Source organism: Manis pentadactyla, chromosome 9 (genome assembly GCF_030020395.1).
Source record: "Manis pentadactyla isolate mManPen7 chromosome 9, mManPen7.hap1, whole genome shotgun sequence".
NCBI lineage: Eukaryota > Metazoa > Chordata > Mammalia > Pholidota > Manidae > Manis > Manis pentadactyla.
In genome coordinates this window covers 113,396,034-113,422,851 of record NC_080027.1, presented here as the reverse complement: position 1 = coordinate 113,422,851, position 26,818 = coordinate 113,396,034, and the positions used below count along the sequence as shown (strand labels likewise).

Genomic DNA, 26,818 nt, shown 5'->3' with positions numbered 1-26,818 from the left:
GGGTAAAAATTCATGGTAGTTTAGGCAATATACATTTATTATTTTACAGTCCTGTAGCTCAGAAGTCCAACACAGATTTACTGGATTAATATCAAGCCCTTAGAGGGGCTCAATACGTTTCTACAGCTCTAGAGGAGAATCTATTTCTTTGCCTTTTCCAAATTCTAGAGGACATTTACATTCCTTGCCTTGTGGCCCCCTTCTTCCATCTTCAAGGACAGAAATGGGTATAAATGAACATTTTTTGGGGGGTACCAGTGTTCTACTTATCACCAAATAAACATAAGAAACAACAAAAAACAGCAACAGCATTGACAATAACAAAAATCATGGAGAGAACAGGATATGGTTTCCAGACTTGTCACATTACATTATTTAAAATATTCTATATTACAATGAAAAATATGAGACATGCAAAGAAATAAGAAAGAATGGTCCATACATAAGAAAAGAAGCAGTCAATAGAAATTGTCCATGAGGAAGCCCAGATGTTTAACTTACTAGGTAAAGACTTTAAATCAGCTATTTTAATTATGTTTCAAGAGCTAAAGAAAAGCATGTCTAAAGAACAAAAGGAAATAGGAGAGTGATGTCTCAGTAAATGGGGAGTATGAATCAAGAGCTAGAAATTTTTATAAAAAGAACCAAATAAAAATTCTGAAATTTAAAAGTAGAGTATTTTAGCTGGAAGAAGAAAGAATCAGCAAAGTGAAGATGGGTCAACTGAAATTATACAATTTTAAGAGAAGAAATAAAAAATAATGAATAAAAACAAACAGAGCAGAGCCTCTGAGGTTTGTGGTACACTATCAAGCATCATGCATAATGGGAGTCCCAGAAAAGAGAACAGAGAGAAAAGTTCAGAAAGAGTATTTGAAGAAGTGTGGTTGAAACCTTCACAGATTTGTTGGAAAACATTTACACATTTAAGAAGTTTAATAAATTCCAAAGTGGATAAACTTAAAGAAATCCATAATTAGATATATCACAATCAAACTGTTAGAGCCAAAGGCAAAAAAAGACTCTTGAAAGCAGCAAGAGAGTTAAATGACTTATCATGTACAGGAATCCTCAGTAAGTCCAACAGGTAATTTTTCATTAAAAAAAAATGGAGGCCAAAAAGCAGTAGGATGACTTATTCAAAGTGAAGAAAGAAATGACTATCAACCAAAAACTCTATAACCAGCAAAACTGTCCTTTAGAAGGAGAAATTAAAATATTTGTGGAAAATGAAAACAGATAATTCATTGCTAGCCTCCAGAAAAGGGAGAATTCATTGCTATCCTCCAGCCTTATAAGAAATATATAATTGTTACATAAATACATAATATTTACATAAAGGGAATCCTTTAGGCTGAGAAGAAATTATAATTCTAATACATATGAAGGAATAAAGAGCACTGATAGAGGCAAATAACAGTAAAGACAGTAAAACTGAATATTCTGTGCATAACTCTTTTTTCTCCTCTCTGATTTAAAAGACAACACCACAAATCAATAATCATAAATCTGTACTGATGGGTATATGATAAATAAATATGTAATTTGTATGACAATAATAGCACAAAGGGGAGAAATGGAAGAAAATTATAAAGGAGTAAAGTTTTTTTTATATTATTGAAATTACATTGGTATTAATGTAAAATATATTATTATTACTTAAGATGCTAATTATAATCCTCAGGGAACTAGAAAAATAAACTTAAAAAATATGTAAAATAAAAATAGAAAAAAAATGTTACACAAAAAAAATCTATTTAATACAAAAATCAATAAGGAGGGAGATAAAAAAATGACACATTACATATCAAAACAGAAAATGGTAGACATAAATCCTATCAAACAATAATTACATTAAATGTAAATGGATTAAACACTTTAATCAAAAGGCAGATACTAGCAGAATGAATTTAAAAAAATGAAACCATGACCTAAGTATAAGTTTCAGCAAGAGACATACTTTAGATTCAAAGACACAAATATGTTGTAAGAAAAAGGATGGAAAAAAGATATCCCATACAAACAGTAACAAATAAGAACTGCAAAGGCTATACCAATATTAAACAAAACAGACTTTAAAATAAAAAATGTTACTAGTAACAAATTAAGATATTTTGAAATGATACAAAATGTCAATTCACCATGAAGGTATAACAATTATATATTCACATAACAACAGAGTCTCAAGATATATGGAACAAAAATTGACAGAATCAAAAGGAGAGAGACTATTCAACAATAATAGTTGGAGACTTCAATATTCCACTTTCAGAAATGTATAGACAATGAGACAGAAAATCAACAAGAAAATAGAAGAATTGAACAATACTACAAACCAATAGATACACATACAGCACTGCAACTAATAACAGCACTACACACACATTCTTCTCAAGTATACATTTAACATTCTCAAGGACAGACCATATGTTGGGCTATAAAACAGGTCTCAATACACTTAAAATGATTAAAACATATGAAGTATGTTCTCCAAGCACAGTGGAATAAAATTATGAGTCAGTAACAAGAGAAGATTCATGAAATTCACAAATGTGTGGAAGTAACACACTTCTAAGTAACTGACTGATCAAAGAAGAAATCACATGACATTTTAGATAATACTGTGAGATGAATGCAAATAAAAATACAACTCACCAAAATTAGTGAGATGTACATAAAGGAGTACTTAGAGTGAAATTTATAGCTCTGAACAACTATATTAAAAAAGATTTTACATCAATAATCAAACACTCTACCTTAAGAAACCAGAAAAAAATAACAGTAAACTAAACCCAAAACAAACAGAAGGAAGAAAATTATAAAGATCAGATGAATAAATTAGACAAAATAAAAATGAGGCAGAAAATCAATAAGATCAAAATCTGCTTTTTGAAAAGATCAATAAAATGGACAAAATTTTAGCTAGACTAAAGACAAAACAAAAGAGACAAGACCAAATTGCTGTAATCAGGAATCAAAGAAGAGTCATTACTACCAACCTTACAGAATTAAAAAGAACATAGGGCAATATTATGAACAACTGTGTGCCAACAAGTTGGATAACCTAGAAGAAATAGGTAATTTCTTTGAAAGACACAAACAACTGGAACTGACTCAAGAAGAAGTAGAAAATATGAATGCACATATAAAAATAAATAAATTGTATTAGTAATAAAAAAACTTTCAACAAAGAAAATTCCAGGTCCACATGGCTTTACTGGTGAGTTCTACCAAACATTTAAGATTTAACATGAATCTTTCACAAAGTCTTTCAAAATATAGCAGAGCAGGAATACTTCCCAACTTATTCTAAGAGGCCAGTTTTACTGTGATAACAAAACCAATGATAGCCAATAAAAGGACACTACAGATCAATGTCCTTTATGAAAACAGATGCAGAAATGCTCAACAAAATATTTGTAAGGTGAATCCAGCAACATATAAAAAGATAAATGCACCATGACTAACGGGGGTTCATCCCAGGAAGGCAGGGTTGGTTTAACACATTAAAGTCAATCAATGTAATCAAGACAGTGTGGTACTTAGAAATTAATGTGAAATGGATGAAAGACCTTATCAGGTGTGAAACCACAAAACTCCTAGAAGAAAACAGGGACAAACCTCCTTGACATTTGTCTTGGCAATGATTTCTTGATTATGATACCAAAGGCACAAACAACAAAGCAAAATAAACAAGTGGGATGACATCCATCTAAAACATTCTGCATAGTAAAGGAAACCATAAAATAAATGAAAAGGCAACTTATGAATGGAAAAAAATATTTGCAAACCATACATTTAATAAGGGGCATATATTCAAAATATGTAAGAAATTCATACAACTCAATAACAAAAAAACCCACAAATAATCTGATTAAATAATGGGTAAAGGACCTGAATAGACATTTCTCCAAAGAATACTAACAAATGACTAACAAGTACATGAAAAGTTGCTCAACATCATTTATTATCAGGGAAGTGCAAATTAAAATCATAAGGAGATATCACCTTACACCTGTTAGGACAGTTAGTATAGAAAACACAAGAGATAACAAGTGTTGGTGAGGATGTAGAAAAAAGAGAACTGTTGTATACTGTTGGTGGGGATGTAAACTACTACAGCTACTATGGAAAACAATAGGGAGGTCCCTCAAGCAATTAAAAATAGAGCTACCATATGATCCATCAATTCCACTTCTGGCCAGATATTTGAAGGAAATGGAATCAGTATCTCAAAGAGATATCTGCACTATTATGTTTATTGCAGCATTATTCACAATAGCCAAGACATGGAAACAAAACCTAAGTGCCTGCCAATAGATGTATGGATTAGAAAGATCTGAGATATACATAGGAATATTATTCAGCCATGACAAAGAAGGAAATCCTGTCATTTGAACCAACATGGATGAACATATGGGGCATTACCCTCAGTGAAATAAGCCAGACAGAGAAAGAAAAATACTGTGTGACCTTATTAATATGTAGAATTTTTAAAAAGTTGAACTCACAGAAACAAAGTAGAATGGTGGTTACTAGAGAGTGGGGGTGGAGAGAGGAGAATTGGGGAGATGCTGGTTGAAGGGTACAAGCCCTCATTTATAAGATAAGTAAATTCTGGGGATCTAATGTACAACATGATGACTATAGTTAATAATACTGTATTACCGAGAGAACAGATCTTAAATATTCATACCACCCCCTCCCCCCACACACACACACCAAAAGGAAAACTATGTGAGGTGATGGGTGTTATTAATCTGATTATAGCAATCATTTGACAAAGTAAACATATATTACATCACCACATTGAATACTTTATACACAATTTTACTTGCCAAATAAACTTCGATAAAGTTGAGAGGAAAAAGAATTTAAAAAGACAGCATGGTACTGACATAAAGATAGGCATTCAGGCAAAGAAATAGGACTGAGATTATAGAAATAAACCCTTACTTCTACAGGCATACCTTGGAGATATTGCGGGTTCAGTGACCACAGTAAAGCAAATATTGGAATAAAGTGAGTCAAATGCATTTTTGGTTTCCCTGTGTGTATAAAAGTTATGTTCACCCTTTACTGTTGTCTAAGTGGTTCAGTAGCATTATACCTAAAAAAATGTACGTATCTTAATTTGAAGGTACTTTATTGCTACAATTGCTATCACCTGAACTTTCAGCAAGTTGTAATCACTGATCACAGATTACTGTGACAAATAAAAAAAATTATGAAAATTTTGAAATATTTTGAGGATGACTCAAATGTGACACAGAGACACTATATGAGTAGATGCCACTGGGAAAATGGCACCAACAGTCTTGCCTGACACAGCATTGCCACACACCTTTAATTTGTAAAAAACCCAGTATCTGCCAAGCACAATAAAGCTGGGTGCAGTAAAGGGACATCTGCAAGTCAAAAGATTTTCAATAAGAATGCCAAGCCCATTCGATGGGGAAAACATGGTCTTCTCAACAAAGGGTCCTGGGGCATTTTTACATAAAAAGAAATTACAACATAAATCCTACTATTCCCTCCTACCACTCAAAGGGATAGTCTTGCAGTTTTTGAGTTTAGGTGAACACTGTTGTACATGGAAACATTAGTGAGGTAAGAATATCTTATGTTACCAATATGATGTCTGCAAACTCCCAGCAGGAGGTTGAATTCCATTCAACTTGTTGGTTTTCCCTCTCCTTCTTTCAAAAGCTGCATGTACATACCATGCCCAAATCACAACACCTTCTTCCAGAGAGCATGCCTAGATTCTGCCTATTACTTTAATTATTCAAAGGCATGAATTGACTTTTTCAAATCCTGGTTAAACTTGACTTAATACATGACTTATCTGAAAGTAATCTGGATGAGTTAAACCCCCCTAACCATTAAAATTATGATAGAGTGAGTCATAAACTCATCTGTACTGAGAAAATAGTATAGTAAAGTCCAGAACTGAACTTATCCATTAAGCAATTTTTAAAAAGTTCCCTATAATTTCCCAAATATCCTGTAGGTCACAAGTGAGCTATTAAACACAAAAGCAATAGAGAAACCTTTAAGTGGGTGTTAGTAGATGTTAGACAAACAAATACTTTAAAATACAAAAATTAAATTAAAGGGGTTCTCTGCTAATGTGGGTTAATCCTCGTAACAACCTTTCCAATTATGGTATTATCATCATCCATTCCATTTAACAGATGAGAAAACTGAACTTTTAAAAAGTCAATCTCTAAGCTCACTATCTTACTTGGCAATATCACAAGATATTACTTGGCAGTATGGGGACCCAAATTCAAAGCATATGCTTTTCACCATGATATTTTACTTCTGGAAGCTTCACCTTAGTTGATTTTCCCTGGGATATTAATAAGTGCAGATGAAATAAATGTTGAGCCATTAGACTCCAAATAATCATCTGCTTATGAAAACATCTGTCTCACTTGGCAAAAACCTTTAGTTTTGATAAAATTTCATAGTTTTGGTCTGGAGAATTAGAACTTCCAGAATTATGAAACTTTGATGATCAAAAAGGACCACCTACTGAGAGCCTGTGCCTTCTATAATAGAGAGAACTCCCCCCAGAAAACTCAGGGGGGGGTTATGAGAATGTTCCTCTCCTCATGATCATGACTTGGTCTTCCAGTCCACTAGACTGTGCACATTTACTTAACCTTTTGGAAACACATTTTTCCATGTTTTGCAGAAGAATGGGAGCATCTATGATCTTTTTTACAAGAAAAGAAAATTTTTAACAACTGGAAAGCTTGAGTTTCTTAGGATTGCACACTCCTGATGACCAGTGTAATACGTGCTCATCTGCTGAATGTGTTGCCTCATCAGTAAAGACTGGGATTAAAGGAAATCTGAATTTAGAAGGCAACTACAGGATTGATTAAATCAATTAATAAAGGAATTAAGTTAAATGAGAGCTGCTTCCCTACAGGTTTCCAATGTCCTTAATATCTAGCACCAGAATTAGGTAAATACTTTAGAAGCATTCAGACAGCAAGAGCATAACAGGGCTAATTCCTCTCTTGTTCTTCATACTATAAGCCTCTATTACTGACTTATAAGATTGATCAGCTTTTTTATGAAATTGAATCCTCATATTTACAGTAAACACAGAAAACCACTAATACCTCAGGTATTTCAGTGTGTGATGTCTTTTCCCACCCTATTCTTTTGCAGTTTTTCATAGCAGATTAATTTATTTTAATCTCTGGGGTCTTTTTGAAACCTTTCATTAACTAATGTCCTAGAAATTCCTACAGTTTTTAAAACATCTCCAATTCTCACTGAGGTCATTAACACAAGTATTGAAGATGACAGAATCAAGTTTGAAGTCGTTTGCATCCAAGGTAACACTGTTCTTGAGTGCCAAGATGACACACCAGCTTCTGTCCAGATTCCTGAACAGTGGCCAACCACTTCCTCCAGGTTGATCATAATCAGTATAAGATTACAAGTTCACTTCATCATTTATTCTCCTTTCAGATAGAAGAAATATTATTCAAACATGTCAAGATTATATTAGATGAAACATTTTCGATTACTATGCTATCATCCTTCTATTTTATTTGTGATTCATACCAAGAAGACTGTCTTATAGTCTCCACCCGATTTGGCAGTTTTTAATAAATCCTTACAATGACTGAACTTCTGTTTCTCTTTCTTTTCACCTTAAGCCAGATGTCTTCCAGCTTTCTCCCCTTCTCTCTGATCATTTTCCATGTATGTATGTACTCTAATTGCATTTCCTGCTAACATACATTTTGTTACCATATTCAGACTGTAGATTTATAAACTTCTGTTTCCTGAGGTATTAACTGAGCTTTGTTTTCTTCTGTTGTTGCTGTGTATTTGATGGGATACTTGATTTCTTTCAGGGACTCTAGTTTTTCAGTCATTCTTGACTACTTGCAAGTCTCTAGGTCAGTCTCTAGAGACTGGGCCAATGCTTCTCCAAGTAATGGTCCACAGACTATGTGTGTTAGAGACGTCATTTCAGGAGATCTGAGATGGGCCCAGGAAGCTGTATTTTATTTTAACATGCACCATGTTTGATTTTTATGAACACTGAAGCTTGGGAGCCCCAAACACTAAAGTTTGGTTCTTTCTAGTTCTGGAGACATACATTCTGTTCTCCATTTTAGAGTCTTAATTTAGGTACTTTATAACCCAGCCTAAGAACAAAAACATCACTCTTTTTTTTAACACTTGAGAGAGTAGAAGATGGGAGATATTTTACACGTAACACCTCTAAATCTCTAAAGCACTCTGCAAGTCAGATACTCAGAGAAATGCAATGGTTTGCTCAAGGTTACACAGCTCATGATTGGTGTAGAATTTAAACCAAAGTCAGCCTGAACCCAGGGCCTGATATCATGTATCTCATTAACTGTTTTTCCTCTGAGCCAGTAATGGAGACCAGGTAAGGACTGAAATTGTTGAAAGGGAGATAAACAACTTGTAGGAGGATGAGAGAAGGAGCCTCAGGGCAGGAAATGGGGAAAGGAGAGCAAGTCCACTCCCAGCATACTCACAGATGGAAGTGGAGGTCTGAGTAAGTACTGGAGGCGGCTGCCAAAGAGCGGTGGGAGGGACAGAAGACCTAATGTGGAGAGAGGTACACTCCAGGCAACTTAAGGGAGTCAGCCTGTCCCCGACCACTCAAGCATGGTGAGCCAATTCCAAGATGGTTACAGTCACATATTGTTTTTTAAGTTAATTACTCAATGAAAATATAAAGGCGCTCTTAAGGAACATGGTTTGTGTATATGACATAAGTTAGGTATTCATATTTAGGGAACTGGGGAAAAAATAAATTGGTTTATTAGAAACATTTAGGGAACAGATGAATTGGATCTTTAAAGTGGTTGATTTAATTAAAAGAAAATATGTAAAAAGTCAGCTTAGAAGAATTCAATATCTAATTACAATTGTTTCATTCACTTACTATTTACTCTTTCATTTGTTAAACATTTATTGACTGTCTTCTATTGACCTGGAATTAAGCTAGGTGGTAGGGCATTCTTCTAGATTAAATTACCCAGTAAATGTAGAGTGAATATACAAATGAATGAGTTAATAAATGAATGGTTTAACAAGCCATCACATGAATTTGAGAAAATGAATAATGTGTGCATGGAGATCTTGGATAGCTCCCTGCAAATATTGGTGGCTGAACTAGGGAAGTCCAAGCCTATTAATCCTTGGTCCTTTCTCATTAGTCTCCAGAGATCTGAAATCCTCCCTTTAAGGCCAGGTAGACTTTCAAGTTTGCTGTGAAGCTGTGATATTCATAAGGCATTCATAGGCAGCCTAGACTTTTTAAAACACATGAGAGAGGATTCTGAGCAAAGGGTATCTTCTACTCACAAAAATCCCCCTTACTAACAGGGAAGAAAGCCACAGACAATCCTAAGAAACAACCCCACAAGCTTTGTCTTCACAACAAAAATTATCTATTCAGAGTTACCAGTTAACAGAACTCAAATAATTTAAAACACAGGGTAGTTAGTGTGTTGATGTATTTACGAGCTCTAGTGCATCTTATTTGACAACCTGAAAACTGAAGATCTTAATGTGAGTGATTATAATTGCAACAGTGTTTTAACACCCTAGGCTTTTTTTCATACAGACTAAAATAAACACTTGTTTCTTTTAAAATGAGCCCACTCTGTTAAAATAAGAAGGCCACAGAAATAGTCCTTTGTAAATACATGCAAATGACATTACCATGCACGTGGAGTTGAACGTGCTGTTGTGTTTCTCCCGCCGCATTGGTAGCCACACATGCGTACTTGCCAGCATCTTCCATCAGCGCTTTGGCAATCTGTAGAACTCGACCAGAGGACTGTATCTAATTACGAGCAGAAAGCATGGCAGCATTTTATACTTTACGCTTGGACTTGAAAACATCTGCGCAGATAGACAAACTCATTTACATTTATAATGTCTAATCACGTTGTTATGCCAATACCTTAATGGCTCTAGATTGATTAGAGCCATATCACTTGGTCATGCACAACAAAATATGCTAATTTGATTGAAAAACTTTTCTTATTCACTGGAAAACACAAAACAAAATACCTAAGGCCCGCCTGCTGGTGCATTCATAAAACTTCACTCAATAAAAGACTTCAGCAATGTAATGTAAGGCCAGTGAGGAAAATTTAAGCTACTTGAAAAATATGGTGACATTCATTAACACTTCATAAACAGTTTTAAAACAAAAATCTTTTTTGATTAAATAGTCATGAGGGCCAGAAAAAGAAGAAAAATAATAACACATGAGTAATGGAAATGTAGATAATATATGTCTTCCTATTTTTCCTTATTTTTCACTCTTAAGCTCAGTGCAACTGGCCTCTAACATTTTGGAATTGGTGATTTAGTGGTTATTCTTTGAAGCTGATTATTCAGAGATTACCAATAACTTACAATCATACTACTTAGCAGCCTACATAGTAAGCTCATACTCTTTTATCATCTATAGCATTGTTGATCCTTGAATCACTCTATTCTCTGGGTGTTGAAGACACAGTATTCCCAGGATTCTCATTTTCTGACTTTATTAAGATACTACTTTTCAGAATCTGCCTCCTCCTTCTGTGCTATAAACAAGAAACTCAGCTTTGTGATGGTTTACCTCCAAACCCATGGTTTCAGGAAAGAACCCTGTGCAGACTCCTAACATTACAGTCTTGGCCTCAACTTCTCTCCTAAGCTCCACACCAGTGGGACTATCTGCTGCACAGGTTAGCATATGTAACTTAACATATCCAAAGCAAAGCTTATAACTGTTTCCTTGTATCTCTACACCTACTTCTCATTGCATGTTTCCAATCTTGTTTAATGGCACCACCATTTGCCTAGTCATCTGGGTTTCCAAGCCCACTTTGACAAATAGACCACTCCGTGTTTCTCATATTCCCTATTTCCCATTCTCACAGGCACTGTGGAATTATAATAATATCTTAATTCATATCCCAGTGTCTCCAACCTCCCAAACTGTTAATTTATCTTGCACATCATTGCCAGAATCATTTGTCTAAAATGCAAACTTGATCCTTTTACCAGTTCTGCTTCAAAGCTCATTCACGGCTCCTACTTTGCCCAGAATGAAATCTGAACTCAGCATAGCCCTGCAGGCTCACCACATGCTGACCTCAAATGACCATATGATTCTGTGTGAGCTCCCACTTAACCTATTTCCCAGCCATACTGTACCAAACACAGTAAGCAGCATTCATACATACATTTATATTCATTTCTGGATTTTGCACATGGCCTTTAAATGCCATCATTTCTTATGACTCTGAACTCAGTTCTTTTTCCCGTTTCTTCTTACTTTTTATTCTCCCCTTGGATTAACTCATCTGTGTCTACGGTTTCCAAAATCATCCATGTGTCAGTATCTCTAGCCAGAGCTCACCTTTGAGCCTCAGGACTATATAGTCAGTGATCTACTTGACATTAGTTTACTTCAAAGACAACTCAAACCCCCCAAATTGTAAAACTCAGATCAGTTTTACCTCCCTCACACTTAGCCTCCTCCAGTCTCTAATCTCACTGGATGTCATCACAATCTATGCATTTGTGCAGATTGGACTCCAAGATTTTTCCTTAATAATTTCCTCTCGCTTACCATGTACTCTCATCTCTGTAGCCAACATGTGAGCCCAGATTTCTGTCTTCTCTGTTTAGACAAATAAGTCCTACTTGATTTCCATGTATCTACACTTTATTTTATTAAGGTGAATATACTGCAAAGTGATTGCTACAATAAGTCTATGTATCATCTGTCACCATACAAAGTCACAAAAACTTTTTTTCTTGTGATGAGAACTTTCAATATTTACTCTCTTGGAACTTTCAAATACATAGTAAAATATTATAGACTACGGTTGCTATGCTGTGCATTACACCCATATAATTTATTCATTTTATATGAGAGTTTTTCTCTCTTGACCCACATCACTCATTTTGCCCCTCTTCCAACCCCCTTCCTTTCTGGCACCATCAGTCTGTTCTCTGTATCTATTAGTTTTGTTTTGTTTGTTCTGTTTATTAGATTCCAAATATAAGTAAAATCACATGGTATTTGTCTTTCTCCACCTGAATTATTTCACTTAGCATAATGACCTCAAGGCCTATCTGTATTTTTGCAAAGAGCAACATTTTCATTATTTTTTGTGGCTGAATAATACTCCATTTTCTATCTATATATACTACATCTCTTTTACCCATTCATCTATCAGTGGGAACTTCGGTTGCTTCCATGTTGTGGCTATTGTTAAGTAATACTGTAATGAATGTGGAGTGCATCTATCTTTTTGTGTGAGTGTTTTCATTTCTTTTTGGGTAACTAGAAAGAAGTAGAACAGCTGGATCATATAATATATTTTTTTGAGGAACCACTATATTGTTTACAATTACTGGCTGCACCAATTTATTTTCTGATCCTTATTTCCACATCCTTTCAAATACTTGTTATTTCTTGTCTTTTGGATAGCGGCCATTCTAACTGGTGTGAGGTGATATATTGTGGCTTTGATTTGTATTTCTCTAATAATTAGTGATGTTGAACAACTTTTCATGTGCCTGTAGCCCATCTGTATGTCTTCTTTGGAAAAATGTCTATTTTAGATCTTGTGACTTTGTAAATCAGACTGCTTGGTTTTTGCTACTAAGTTGAGATCTTTTCATATTTGGGGTATAAACCCCTTAACTGATATATGATTTCCAATTATTTTTCTCCCATTCAGTAGTTGTCTTTTCATTTTGTTCCTAGTTTTCTTTGCTGTGCAGAAGCTTTTTGGTGTGATGCAGTCCCACTGGTTAATTTTTGCTTTTATTCTTTGCTTTTGCAGTAATATACAAAATTCGACACCGAGAACAATGTCAGAGAGCTTACCTCCTAAGTTTTCTTCTAGGAATTTTATGGTTTCAGGTCATACATTCAAGTCATTAATACACTTGGACTTAAATTTTATGAATGGTGCAAGATAGTGGCCTGGTTTCCTTCTTTTGCATTTGATTGTCCAGTCCCAACACCAATTATTGAAAAGAATTTCATTTTCCCATTGTATATTCTTGACTACTTTGTCATAAGTTAACTGACCATGTATGCCTGGATTTACTCCTGGGCTCTCTGTTCTGTTCCATTGATCTATGTGTCTCCCTATGTTCCCTGAGAGCACCTTTGCAGCCAGTAGCTGTGTGGCAAACCTGAAGCCTGTCCCTCAGGTTGAAGTTCTAGGAACAGTAAATAGGCCTTTTTCACTGGCAAACTCAGTGTCTTTCAGCCTGCTGTCTGCAGTGCTCTGAGGGTGGTAGCCTGCCAAGATTGTCTGTCCAGTTGTTGCAGAACCATGTGGCCTCTTTAACACCAGTACCCCACTCCTGACCCGGCCACAAGGGCCAGGTGATGAAGGGGCATCCTTTATGGGGACTGTGCTCACTTGCTGGCTTTAGCAAGGCAGTGGGAGATGGCTGTGTCCACGCATGTCTGCCTGCACTAGCAAGGTAGGGGAAGAATGCAAAAGTGGTTCCTGCCTGCTCCTCTGTTTCCAGAGAAAATCCCAGCTGGTTCCTGGCCCTTCTGGCAGATGCTTTAAGATTAGCAAATCAATCTCCTTCACATATAGTTTAAGCACTTTTCAAACTGCTGCTTTTGCACTAATCCTGGGGTGAATGAGTCTGCATGTCAGCCCTTTAAAAGAACCATTTCAGATCCCTACAACCATCTGGGTCCTTTGGTCATAAGCCCCACTGGTTTTCAAAAGGGCTTATCTCTCAGTGCAGGTCCCAAGGTTGGGGTTTTTGGTGAGACTATGTCTCTGCCTCTCCTGCTCATCTCGATGTGGCCCTTTTATCCTTTGCTGTGGAGGAGCTATTCAGCCAGTTTTCAGAGGAAGATGATCCGTATGCAGCAGTAGATTTGGTGTGTCCATGGAAGGAGGTGAGGTCAGGATCTTCCTATGCTTCCATCGGACCCCTGCCCACATATCTACTCTTGACTACTACAGTTCATTCTCCAAAAGGGGCCTGAGCACTCCTTAAAATGAAGCCTGATCATATCACTCCTCTCTTAAAACCCTTCAAAGATCTCCCACTGCTTTAAAGTATGTAGCCTTAATATTACTTAAGTGCAACCTCCCTGCTCCCTGGTCCCCTCTGGTCCGACCACACCCTTGCTCTCTGTGCCTCAGTCTTCTGCTTGCTTTCAAGTCCTCAAGAGGTATTACGCCAACCTAAGCTGTTTGCCCAGGCACATTTCTCTGAAATGGTCTACCCAGTTCTCTTCTAATTTATCCATTTAATTCCCACATATTCTTAAAATCTCTGCCCAAAGACTTCCTCTATAAATAACCCTCACACTTAAAGGCTTTACTCATTATCTGTTCTTACACCTCCCTACATTTTCTCTTAAAACAGTTTGTAATTATATTTTTGTATGGTTATGTAATAAATGCCTATCTCCCAGGTAAGCGGTTGTTTACCTGCACTGTGTCTGGTTCATCCTGAATCTTTTGCTAGCACAAATGTGTAGATTACTTCCACTGGATTTGGAATAGGAATAATAAATGAGCAGATATCCATCCTTTGTACAGGGAAAAGAATTCGGCACATCCCTCATTATTGAAAACTTCATACAAGCAAAGTTCAAGTCCACATCAGTCAATTAACCTGACCCTAGTAGCAAAATCTCTTAATTTGGATTTTTAGATGTATCATTTAGATTATCCAGGTTTGAAATCCATGTCTATTAATTCAACAAATAGGTACTGAGGTACAGTTAAAGGCCAGGAATTTACTTAGTGTGAAGGATACAGAAATGAATTTATTTGCAGAGACTGAATCTCTGTCCTCTTGAAGCTTATAAGAGGTAAAAGCCTATGTAAAATATAGGTTTGTGTAGATATGACTTTACCTTAATCTTAGTCTAGGGTGAACATATTTGGGATACTCTAACTTATTTAGTATTATTGAGTACTGTTCTTCCATGAGACACCAGTTTTTCAACAGTTAAAATAGGCATAAATGAAAACAATAAAAATACCAACCAGTATGTTAAAATTGATATCATTGTTAAGGTTGTTAGTCTTTAATCTATTCTTTAAATAAAAATATTAAGTAATATTCTTAAAAAATCTAAAGGAACACATTGTTTTAATCATTTTTCTGCAAAATGAGTTCAACAGGAAAATCTACAATTAAGAAAGAAAAATGTGATAGCTCTAGGAAGATCTACATAGCTTTCTTATTTGGGGCTCAGGAATATTTATACTTACTTTGAGGTTTCCTTGGGCAGTGTTCACGGGCTGGCCATCTTTTAACCACGTAATAGATGGATTTGGAATGCCATTGGCTATACACTGCAAGGTGATCGGCTTATATTTCACTACCACTCTCTCAGAAAGCCCTGAGGATTTGATTGTTGGAGGAACTAGATGAAAGAAAAGAAGAAAGGAGAGAGCAAGAAAGCAAAAACCGTAATTAATAGGTCAAACACTTAAAAATCTGTATGCAAGAATCTGAAACTTTAAAATTTAGAAAAAGGGCGAATCCCTATTTTAACAACGAAATAATCTCATCCCATGCATTTAATTTACAATTTTTAGCAACTTTAGACATGACTGATGTCTTAATTATGAATCTCTCTAATTCTCCAAAGAATAAGTAAAACAGATTTACAGCAACTGCAATCCACGTGGACGTCTGGCTTACACTTTTTGGTGTGTTTTCCTAATCCAATGTTGTCCCTCCTTTTTTCTAGAACTACCTCCTTACATCAGGGTGGTTTCCTAGTACCTGTATTCATACTGTGTGACTCTGCCCCAGCAGAGCTGATGGAATCCAAGGTGGGTGGTAACTCCATTTAAACTGGACCTGCCAGATCCCTCCCTCAGGAAATGGAATTGAGACTGAGAAACAGGATTAGTTATATCCCATCAAGCAGAAGAAAACCAGTCTGCATAGACAGAGGGAAAAATGAGGTTTATGTTCACAAAACCCTCTGTGCTGTGGCTTCCAGATGGCTCTCCAGTTTCTCATTCCAATCCCTCCCCTTTCAAGGTCTGCTGGTGAGTAAGACACATAGTACCCTGGCAGAGGCTCGCTTCTGTCCTTGGATTAATGGTTCTAACCCTATTGTGCTAGTTCTCTGAATGCACCTCTGTGCCCTGGTTCCTGCATAACATCCCCAGCCTCCATTTCTGGAAACCACTTCATTCGCACTTCCTCCTGTATTGGCTAAAAAGCCTTGAAAGCCGATGCAAGCCCTTTCCTTGAAATCTCCTGCCTCGCCTCTTCTACCTTATTTGGTCTCATTCTTCAGACCCTGGCATTCTACTCAGAATATACTTCCTAATTCTCAAATGATGTCAATATTCATTCGCATGGTTATCTCTTGATGGAGTCTCTGCTATTTGGTCACTATCATTAAATGCAAATCCACATGCTTTACATTACTTTCTGTAAACTCATGATGTACCCCAATTACTGAGCTACAATCTGAGTTAGATAATGAGGCAGGGCATAAACTGTCAACGTAACGCCTTTCAGCATACCATGAACAGTCACTTCAAATTCCTTCTTGAGGCCTCCAGCGGTGTTTGTCGCCACACACCGATAAAGGCCTGTATCCGACACCTGAGCCTGGGCAATAACCAGTTTGCGACCATTTAGCAAAACCTTGAATCCATCCCTTTCATTGATTAGCTGGCCATCCTTCAGCCACCTGTAGAAACAAGGCAAAAAGAAGTGTGGAGATGTATTTTGAACAACTTATGTATCTTAAAGGCACTATATTTATTTATGTATTATTTTTTTACGTACATACACAGATACATAAATTCAATTGTTTATTTGCCATTATTCACTTCAAATGTTCAAATCTAGCAAAATGAATATGATCCAAAAACACCTTTAAAATAAAACCCTGAAACCGTTTAGCATTATATTTTCCATTTCTTATGTTATCATGTTCCATTTAGTTTTATAATCACATGTGAACAGTTTATTCCCTTAGTTGACTATTCTTTTGCATGTTGTAAAGCACTTTGGAAATGAGAGTTATGTATTCCAGAAACGTTTTGTGAATGAGGGAATGAGAAAAAAGAATTGCTTATTAACTTCTATTTATATATATGCTTGTTAACTTCTTCTATTTTCCTAATATGCTGGGTATATTTCTTTTAATTTAGTTATTCATTAAAATGTTTCAGTGCACAGGAAGTTCTGACAGATAATGGCCTCATAGTCTATCTTTATGAATTAAAAGTGTAATTTCTAGGAGTGTTAATGGAATTCCTCTAAATAAGCAGATTAAGGAATGCTGTGCATATCAAGTAAAAATTTCCTTGTATAGCAAATATATCGTTTAAAAGTTGTATAAAGAATATAATTCTTTACAACCACATTTTAATGACACAGAAGCTCTTTCAAGATAGCTCTAAAATACTGAAATAAAGAAGTGGGAGGTGTTTAGAAGACATACCAAAACCCTTACATGATAGTTGGTGGGGGAGAGCCTGTCACTTGACAATCCAGCTCCAGTAAGTTATTAACCATCACAATGAAGTAAGATGTTTCATCCCCTCCTTCTATAGCTGGTGGCACTAGAAAACAACAGAGGTGTTAACATACAAATAAATACATACAAGAAAAAATACACTATCACTTTAAGCAATACTAAATTGCAGTTTAGAAGGTTGATAAGTATCATAGTAACTTGGTACATGAAAGGGATTGAAAATGTAAAATACATTTTATAAAACACACTTTCCAGGATAAATGAATGTACTTTAGACCTATGGTGGATTTTTGTCAACCTAGCATTTATGCTGCTATGGACATTATCTGAATATAAATTTGATTTCTATTTTATGTTGCTTATTTTTGTAAGAATAATATGAGGGAACCTCAAAAAGTAGGCCTCTATTCAAAAGCCCTCAATTTATGAAGACATAGATGCAAGGTTGCAAGATGACTTCCCGAGGATCAGAGACTAAGTTTCCTGCTGTCTAGCACAGTGCTCATGACAGAAGACCATGTTACCAACCACTGCAATCATATTCTATGGATGTAAAAATGTATCTATGCACTTACAAATACAGTGTATCTATCAAAATCAGTGGAAGATTTATGTGGGTTTTAGGTCTTGGGACTCTAGAGATTAATCCACCACTCAGTAATGTGCAGTCCAGGTCTGAACAGATAACTAAGCCTTCTCTGAGATTATTATTCTGTGACCAAAAAAACACTCAACCTCATCAAATTTGCTAGGAAACAGGTCCACAGAGTGGCATCCTTATTTACCTAAAATATCAACTTCGTATTTGATTTCCTTTTCTCCTGCCACACTGGTAGCCACACATGCATACTGTCCCCGATCAACTTCTAGGGCACTCAAGATTTCTAGTTTCTTCCCACCATCTTCTGTGCGGATATTGCCACTGGTTTTTATGGGTACCCCATCTTTTAACCAGGTGAGAACTGGGGGAGGATTGCCAGCAGCTTTACACTCCAGTGTCAGTGAATGAGCAACAACCACTTGCTTATTCAAAGGTACAGCCAAGTCACCTTCAATCATTGGTGGAACTAGGTAGGAAAAACAAACATTTCAGGCATTCTTTGGCATCCTAGTGAAATAAAGTTGTTTTTTTTTCCTCTCACACAGTTTGACCATAGAAACTACCTACATTATCTGTCTCCCACTATTTTGTTGAGAAAGTAATTCCTTTGTTGAGCTGATCTGCAATGACTCTGAACACTGTGGAATACTCTAGAGCTGCCGTGTCTGGCTTACAATGGGCAAACAGTAGAGACTGAGCTCAATCTTAGTACCCACTTCACCTTCTCCATAAAAACCAAATGGTCAAGATGCCCCATGCGCCATTGGCAAATCGTTGGCCAAATGAATGGACCACTTCTCGCTAACTGTAGATTTTTATTTTTCCAAATCATGGGACAAATACTTCCAATCCTTTCCCATGCATATTGAAAATGATTAAACCCATCCAGACTTTATTTGTGAATGAACTGAGTCTTGGCATATTAGAAAGCACAGACAAAGAGGTATACAATTAAAGCACATGTGTTTTCCTTACCATAGACATCCACATGGAATGATTTTTCAGCAGTTCCAGCAACATTGGTTACATGACATGTATATGTTGCTGAATCAGAGACCTGTGCTCGAGGAATATGAAGAAATTGTCCTTTATCAACATAAAGTGCTTGTGAGCTAGATATGACAGGCTGGCCATCCTTATACCAAGTAATAGCAGGCATTGGAAGTCCTCGTGTTTCACATTCCAGTTTAATTATGCTGTTGATCAATGCTGATATTTCTGTAGTGACGTTGCCTCCTTTAATGCTAGGTGGAACTAGGAAGGATTTCAGAACAGAAACAATTCTTCTAAGCTTTAGCATCTGTGGCAAAATCTTAAATGCTGCAGATGTTTAAATAATGCATTGAAAGTAAATATGAATTAAAAACAATTAGAAAATTTGTGATTTATCTACCATTAATTAATTGTTTGTTTTATCAGTCTTTATCACACTCCTTTTAGGTTTCAGATTTCAGTAAAAACAGAAAACCATAGCTTTAATTTCAGGGGTTCATTTAAATCCAACAGATCATATTATGGTAACTAAGAAAGTTATGTTTAACAAACAAAGCAAAAGAAAATAAAACTCAATTTACAGTAGATACAGTATGTTTGTAACCAGGCCAAAAGAACAAAAATGTCAGGACTACAACTACATGCCCTTTCCCCAAGAAATATCAAAGGTCTAAGTGCTTTCAGAACCAGCTACTGGTAATAGCTGTGGAGTCTTTAACTTTTGTTACTTACTTTTTTCTTTTTTGGGAACTGCCAAGAGTTCATTCACTCAGCTTTACTCATCTAATTGACTACATGTGTATCATCTGTAATTCAGCAACGGCATGCCTGGCCTCTCACACCACAGGAGGACTCTGCTGTTGGAAAAACAACTCAAGTAGCTCACCCTGCCACATATTCTGAACACAGTCATTCCAGGATTGTGCTATAAGGGTGACAATTTAAAAGAAACCAAATGGCATCTGCCTGAATCGGAGTGCCTTAATATTAGTTTATTAAACTTTTATTTTAGAATAGGATATTTTGTAGAATAGTTATCTTATGTAGTTGGACTAGGTTTATAGGTTTTGGGAGGAAGATCACAGAGTAAAGTGCCATTCTCATCACCCCATATTAAGGGTACATACTCTCAACATGACTTAACACTGATGATGTTAGCCTTGACAATCTGGTCGAGGTGGCTTTTGCTAGGCTTCTCCATTGTACAGTTGCTATCTTTTCCTCTTTATTTTGAAAGGAATTGTTCAGCTCATATGTGTGGAGTGGGGAGTTATGTTCTACTTCCTTGAGAGGAGAATACCCACATAATTTATTTGGCATTCTATATGGGAGATTTGTCTCTCTTCCTCAATTTATTTATTTACTCATTTATTTATGTCAATATAGATTCATAAAAACTTACTTTATACCTTGGGTTATAATCTAATACTGTGTTATTCATTTTGTTATTTAAATTGCTCCAGTTTGGGCTATTGGGAGCTATTTCAGTTGGCTTCTGTATCCCTTTGACATATCCATGGTATCTTCTTATATTATAGCCCTACTACAGGCTCTTGGTCATTTTGTATGTACCCTGCTCCAGCCCAAGAATTAGCATTTCTCCATGAAGACCTGGCTCCTTTTAGTGGAGAAAAATAGTAGGAAACAAGATCTGGGTGTTGAGTACAGTACCTTATATTTCTTCATAACCATTCTTGGAATTTATTCTCAGTGACAAACATTCATATACACATATAATCTATGGCAAGATTTACTCTACTTTGAGATGAATTTGGATGGTGGGATAATTTACTACAAGGTGGTTTACTATATATATCAGGGAAGCCAACTATGGACCATAGGCCAGGCATGGAGATGCTGAGCTAAGAATGTTTTCCATTTTTAAATGGCTGGAAAAATATCAAAATAAGAGTAATAATACTTTCTGAAATGCAAATATTATATGAAATTCAAACTTCAGCATCCATAAATAAAGTTTTATTGGAATACAGCCACACTCATTTGTTTACATGCTATCTATGGCTACTTTCATGCTATAATGATAGAGTTAAGTAGTTGCAACAACTATCAAATATAGTGTTCTCATTGCTTCTCACTGCTTACTGCTCAGCTCACCATGAATTTCAATATCAAAGTTATAACTCAACAGTAATTCAAGTGTCATGCATATCACCATACCATCATATTTTATTTTGTTTTCATGACCAGCATATTGGTCATGTAAATACAAGAAGAGAAAAGTAGACTGTAAAATGTCTCACTTTTAAAGAATAGCACAGTGTGGGTTATTTTGTTATTAATTAATTGGCAAAACATTGTATTTATTTTATAATAGCACTACAGCTCTTCTGAAAGAATACAAGCTATACAACACTACTAGACTAAGCACTCACCATAATGCTTCCAATACAGAGAAAAACAACAGTTACAAAAATTAGAAAATTTAAAATGGAATGGCTCATTATAGCAGAATTTCTTCACAAAGATAAAAAATCAAAACAAGGCTATAATCAAAGTAAGTTTCTAGCCAAGTTTGTTAGCCAAGCAAGGAAAGCCATTTACCAGCAGTGATTAAAAAAAATAAGGATGATTGTGGCAGATACATAAATATGTCCTGAGAAATCAATTTGCTTAAGATTATTAGTCTTTACATGAGAATAACTGCTTGAAGAGTTGAGAACACTGGGAGCAACATTAATAGTCAATTTATTTTAAGGCAAATTTTCTAAATAGTATTATTGGCTTCTGACAAACTGATAGATATTACTGATACTGCTTAGTTCTTTTTTTGTTTATTTGAGGAGTCATGCCAAATTTGAAGAAACTGAATAATTAGCTTCTAAGTATAGTTTGCATGGAACAACTACAGACAAAAATATTTTCAAAGAAGTTGAACAAAACATTCATTCACTACAACCTGAAGTGGAATCTGGTAAGATGTGCTACAACTGACAGTAGTAAAAATACGTGAGGCAGAAAAAGGTTTAAACAGATTTACAAAGGTTATAAAAATGTAAGGTTTTAAAAATCTATCTTTATTCCTTGTAGTATTCATCAGCAAGCAGTTTGTGTAAAATATCCATGTGTTATTTAACCAGCAGTTTCCAAGGTATATTTTATTTGCTCTAACAGACTTAAACATTGCCAGTTCAATGAATTTTTGTCAGAAGTAGAAGTTGAATAAAATGCTTGTCCTATCATACAGTAGTTCAGTGCCTTAATGGCTGATAAGGCTATATTTTAATTTTTGAGCTCAAAGCTGAGACTGAGTTTATTCTGAATGAGAAGAGTTGTCCTCAAACATTACTATTGAATATTGAATGACTTTAGAAATTAGTTATGCTATAAACTTTACAAAGTTTCTTAATTAACTCAACCTAAAATTACCAGATAAAAACAGCACTCAAATGTAAAATTTCTGTGTTAGTCATTATGTTATTCCTATCACAAATAATGTCAATCTGTTTTATACATTTCCCATGCTACCAAATGAAATTGAGATCTCAAGTCCCCTACAGATTTGCAGTGGATGTATTTTCTGAGTTAATTTCAGTTTCAGCAATATATGTCAGATCTTGATGCAAATACAAAGGAAATTTCCACACTCAAAAACCACTTATCTCTGAAAATAAGGAGACCTTCCATCTAATGTTCAATAGGAATTGTTAAAAGCCAAATATCAAGAGGATAAATAAATGCTTCCAAACAGTGAAGATGGTCAATTAAAATCATATGTTTGTAAACTGATATCAACATTTAATGGTACCTACCTACAAGAAAAGATATTTTCATAGTTGAAATACATAAAATCTCATTATAGACCAGTATTAACAGAAGAACTTCTGCAATTCATTTTGTTGATGGGGTCATTAACTTTGAATTTCAATTAAGTAAAATGTTATCCTTCGCAAAAGAATCCCACTCTTCTCATGAATAGACTTGTATTACAAAAAAATTTTTCTATTTTAAAAATTTCCAAAATAATAGATTTTTATCAATAAGCAATTGGTAGAAATTTATTTCTGTCTTATCATGTGAGTACCTACATAATATCTTTGATTTTTTTTCTCATGGTCTACAAAGCCTAAAATATTTACTATTCTATTTCCTATAAGAAAGGTTTGCAAGTCTTAGTATAGATAATCGATTTATATAAATTCAAGCCACCATTTTGAAATCTTGAGAAAGAGTATCTTTTTCTGACTTCAGATTTTAATTTTGATTTGTGACTATTTATGTCATGTGTTAATCTGTAAACATATATCTAATTTTGGCTCCAAGTGCCTAAATCAGCTTGGCTAGTCTAAAAGCTGGATGGTACAGTGATGAACCCAAGAACATATCCTTCCTATCCTCCATGGAAGTTTTACACAGGTATATCATTTGGACTGAAAAGGATATATTTGAAATGTTTGGGTTTATAAAATTGAGCAGAATTACTCAAAGAACATTTCCAATTGACAGGAGAACAACATGTCATCTACTGCTTTAATGTGTCAAATAAATTGTCACGCTTCCTGTTTCAATTTAATTCACATACCCTTTTCTGACACCTATTCTTCTGTTTCAGAAAGGGTGCTACAGATAAAGGCTATGAACACACCAAGCATTAAAATGCACCATGTAAATATGTTCAAAGACTTTTATTGCAGCTCTCAGACCTCCCTAACTTATCCACGGACCTCAGTTAAGTATCTTTCCCTCAGAACCACTAGTTATGAATTTTCACAATCTCCCCTCGGATATTAAGACCTCAGTTAAGTATCTTTGCCTCAGAACCACTAGCTATGAATTTTCACAATCTCCCCATAGATATTAAAATCTCTGTTATTCCCTTTCTTTTCACACATTCTTTTTTCCTCTCTCTTTTATTTTTCACTCCTATATTGTCTCCATGTCTTTCCTTGTTCATGCATACTGTGCTTTTCTGCCTTTCAGATGCATCAACTGTCCTGCAACATGCTGTTAGTGTGCACATAAAGAAAATGAAGGAATCAAATGTAGTGTGAAACACACTGTCAATCTGAAATTTACATAAGCCTTCCTCACAGTTTAGCCCAAGTGTGGCATCTATTTCATTTATTCTTATGAATAAAAGCATTTTCACAACTGAAATAAAATAAGTTTAAGACCACCTACTCAGAGGAGCAGACAACTTTGCTAGAGGGGGAATGGCATTATTTCCCAGATTATAATACTCAAAACTCCACAGTGTTACAATGCCTTTCATCTCAAACAATCCAAGAAGGTTTAATCATTATAGAACCCTCTCTTCTGGGTGCCTGAGGGCATACAGAGTGAACAAGAGATCTTAAATGAAAGGAGTCTTATTGAACCACGAGAATGTATTCAGTACAGACCCTGGCAACAATACAGCAATGTAGAGAAGACTACTCAATAGCTTAGGGGAAATATTGCGCCTATTGTTTAAATGTCTGATTTTGGTAGGAGGCCAATGATATCAATAACACTTTTGTTTAACTTGGATGCCTGTCTAGCTAATCTTTCAGTAACACTACTCTTTTGGAGAACGTGCCTTTTCATGACTGTTTTCTTCCAGGGCATCTATATATAGATGGAAATGATTTAAAAGTCTGTATTAAATAAATTTTCTGTGTTTCAAGAAAGCCATTTGAATGTTACATAAAGAGGCTAACGTTACAAAGGGGAGATGTGCAACTCAGTGAAGTTATAAAGAAATCAAGCTGGATTCTCTATATATTTCAGGTTGTAAGACAACACAGTCACTAAGAAGATAATGAAAAATGAATAACAATTATTAAATTCTTACTAGAGGTCAGAGTATACTTACTATAAGTAGAGTATCTGGCTCTTGGTCCTCACAGAAACACTATTAAATAGGTGCAGTTATTATTCCCATTTTATATATGAGGAAACTGAAGTTGAGAGAGCTTAGGCAATTTATCCAAAGTCACAAAGTTGGTTAAGCAACAGAACTTAGACCTAAACCTGAGTCTGCTTGTCTCAGAAGCCCAAGTGCTTATTAAGGACTAGAATGGTGCTGTGCAACAGAAATATAATACAAACCACATATACCACATATACAATTTAAAATTTTCTAGTAGCCACATTAAAAAATGTGAAAGTGAACAGGGGAAATTGGTTTAATAATATATTTTACTTAGCTTAATATATCCAAAATATCATCCTTTAAAGTGTAATCAATGCAAAATTATTAACTATTTATATTACATTATATTTTCACATTTAGTCTTTGGTTTAGCATTGTAGATATTTTATACCTGCAGCTCATCTGCATTTGAACTAGCCACATTCCAATGATCAACAGCCACATGTGTCTAGTGGAGACCATACTGGGTGGTACATCACTCAACCATTTATTCATCACTCATTTATCAAATATTTCTTGAGAGTGACTGTATATCAGACATTCAAGTAAAGAACATGCAAAAAGAAGGTCCTGCTCTTATGAAGTTTAACTTTCTTGGAGAGAAATAGTGAATAAGTAAATAAACCTGGAATAAAGCAATAAAATATCAGACAGTGATATTTGTGCTATGAAGGAAACACCTGGGACAACGTAATAGAGAGTGATTAGCGACTGCTTAGAATTGGGAAAATCCTGTGAGGAGGTGACATTCCTGAAGTATCTAAACTTTTTTTTGAGTGTCATATGCCATAGAAAGACGGAAGATATGGTTAAAGAAAGAAGTTAAGTAGAGCCATGAAAGCATGGTTGGCCTTCTGAATTCTGTTCCTTTCTATTGTGTAATTCTTTGTGCCTGTAACATTATGTTCATGCATCTTCCTATGACTCCATGTGTGAAAAATAAAATGACTTTGGCATTTCACCTTCCTCAGGGGATTTTGCGAATTTTAGTGAAATGAGGGCTACACATCTCTGGTGGAGACTTAGCAGAGAGAAATCAGCGGCACAAACACAAGGCATTTAAAATATTACCATGTGGTCGGGATAAAGGCCAGGATGGAATGAAAATAGAACAACTGAGTTGTCTGCATACCATCAGCTTCGTTCTAATTCATTTTAGAGTTTTTTTTTTTACCCCTTTAAGGATTTAGACATTTGATTCATGTATATGATAACCAGTTAGGCAATACTTGACCTCCTAAGTGAGATCATATGAAAACTCAATCACTAGGAGAAGTCCATACTGAGTGATAAAATGCATTAAAATCGGATGCAATGTGCTAGCCTAAACCACATGAAGATGGGCTCTTTCTTCTAAAGTAATTAGCATTCCACATTAGTCAGTATTTAACATTACCCAGAGTGAACCCTGCTTTTCAATTTATAAGAAGAATTGATAGTATTAACAAGCATAAGAAAATCACACTTACTGTAGATGGTCAGTTTTATATCCCTGGCTTGTTTACCAGCTGCATTAGACACTGTACACTGGTAACGCCCCTTGTCACTTCTCCGTGCACTCTTTAAATGTAGAGCTTGTCCTCTGTCTAGAAGTTCAATATTAGGATCTCCCAAAAATAAAGGCCTAAAAAAAAATAAAATTTTATTCCATGGGTCCACTTTTATTTTTCTATGTTTCCTCTCTTATTAATCACAACAAAAATCATGAAGTCATATTAAGGTTAAAAATATGAATCAAAGTTGAAGTTTTTAGTCTGAATCTAAAAAAAAGTAAATGTGATTACTAGTCCTGTTCAGAAGAATGGGATGG

At 35.4% G+C, this 26,818-nt stretch overlaps 1 protein-coding gene across 5 annotated transcripts in view; it reads right to left on the bottom strand.

Moving 5' to 3' along the window:
• Positions 1 to 26,818, bottom strand: part of HMCN1 (hemicentin 1) — a 420,069-nt gene that overhangs the window by 153,446 nt on the left and 239,805 nt on the right. For 4 of the 5 annotated variants that reach the window (XR_008999387.1, XM_057507948.1, XM_057507950.1 and 1 more), the window contains 7 exons: positions 26,478 to 26,632; positions 19,119 to 19,397; positions 18,328 to 18,609; positions 17,519 to 17,627; positions 16,578 to 16,747; positions 15,300 to 15,454; positions 9,739 to 9,862 (listed from right to left, as the gene is read on the bottom strand). Coding sequence is in view for 4 of the 5 variants with exons in the window: in XM_057507948.1 (XP_057363931.1) it covers positions 9,739 to 9,862; positions 15,300 to 15,454; positions 16,578 to 16,747; positions 17,519 to 17,627; positions 18,328 to 18,609; positions 19,119 to 19,397; positions 26,478 to 26,632 (1,274 nt within the window). In the remaining variant the exon portion in view is untranslated. The remainder of the gene's footprint in view (positions 1 to 9,738; positions 9,863 to 15,299; positions 15,455 to 16,577; positions 16,748 to 17,518; positions 17,628 to 18,327; positions 18,610 to 19,118; positions 19,398 to 26,477; positions 26,633 to 26,818) is intronic. The other variant, XM_057507949.1, reaches the window with a different exon arrangement.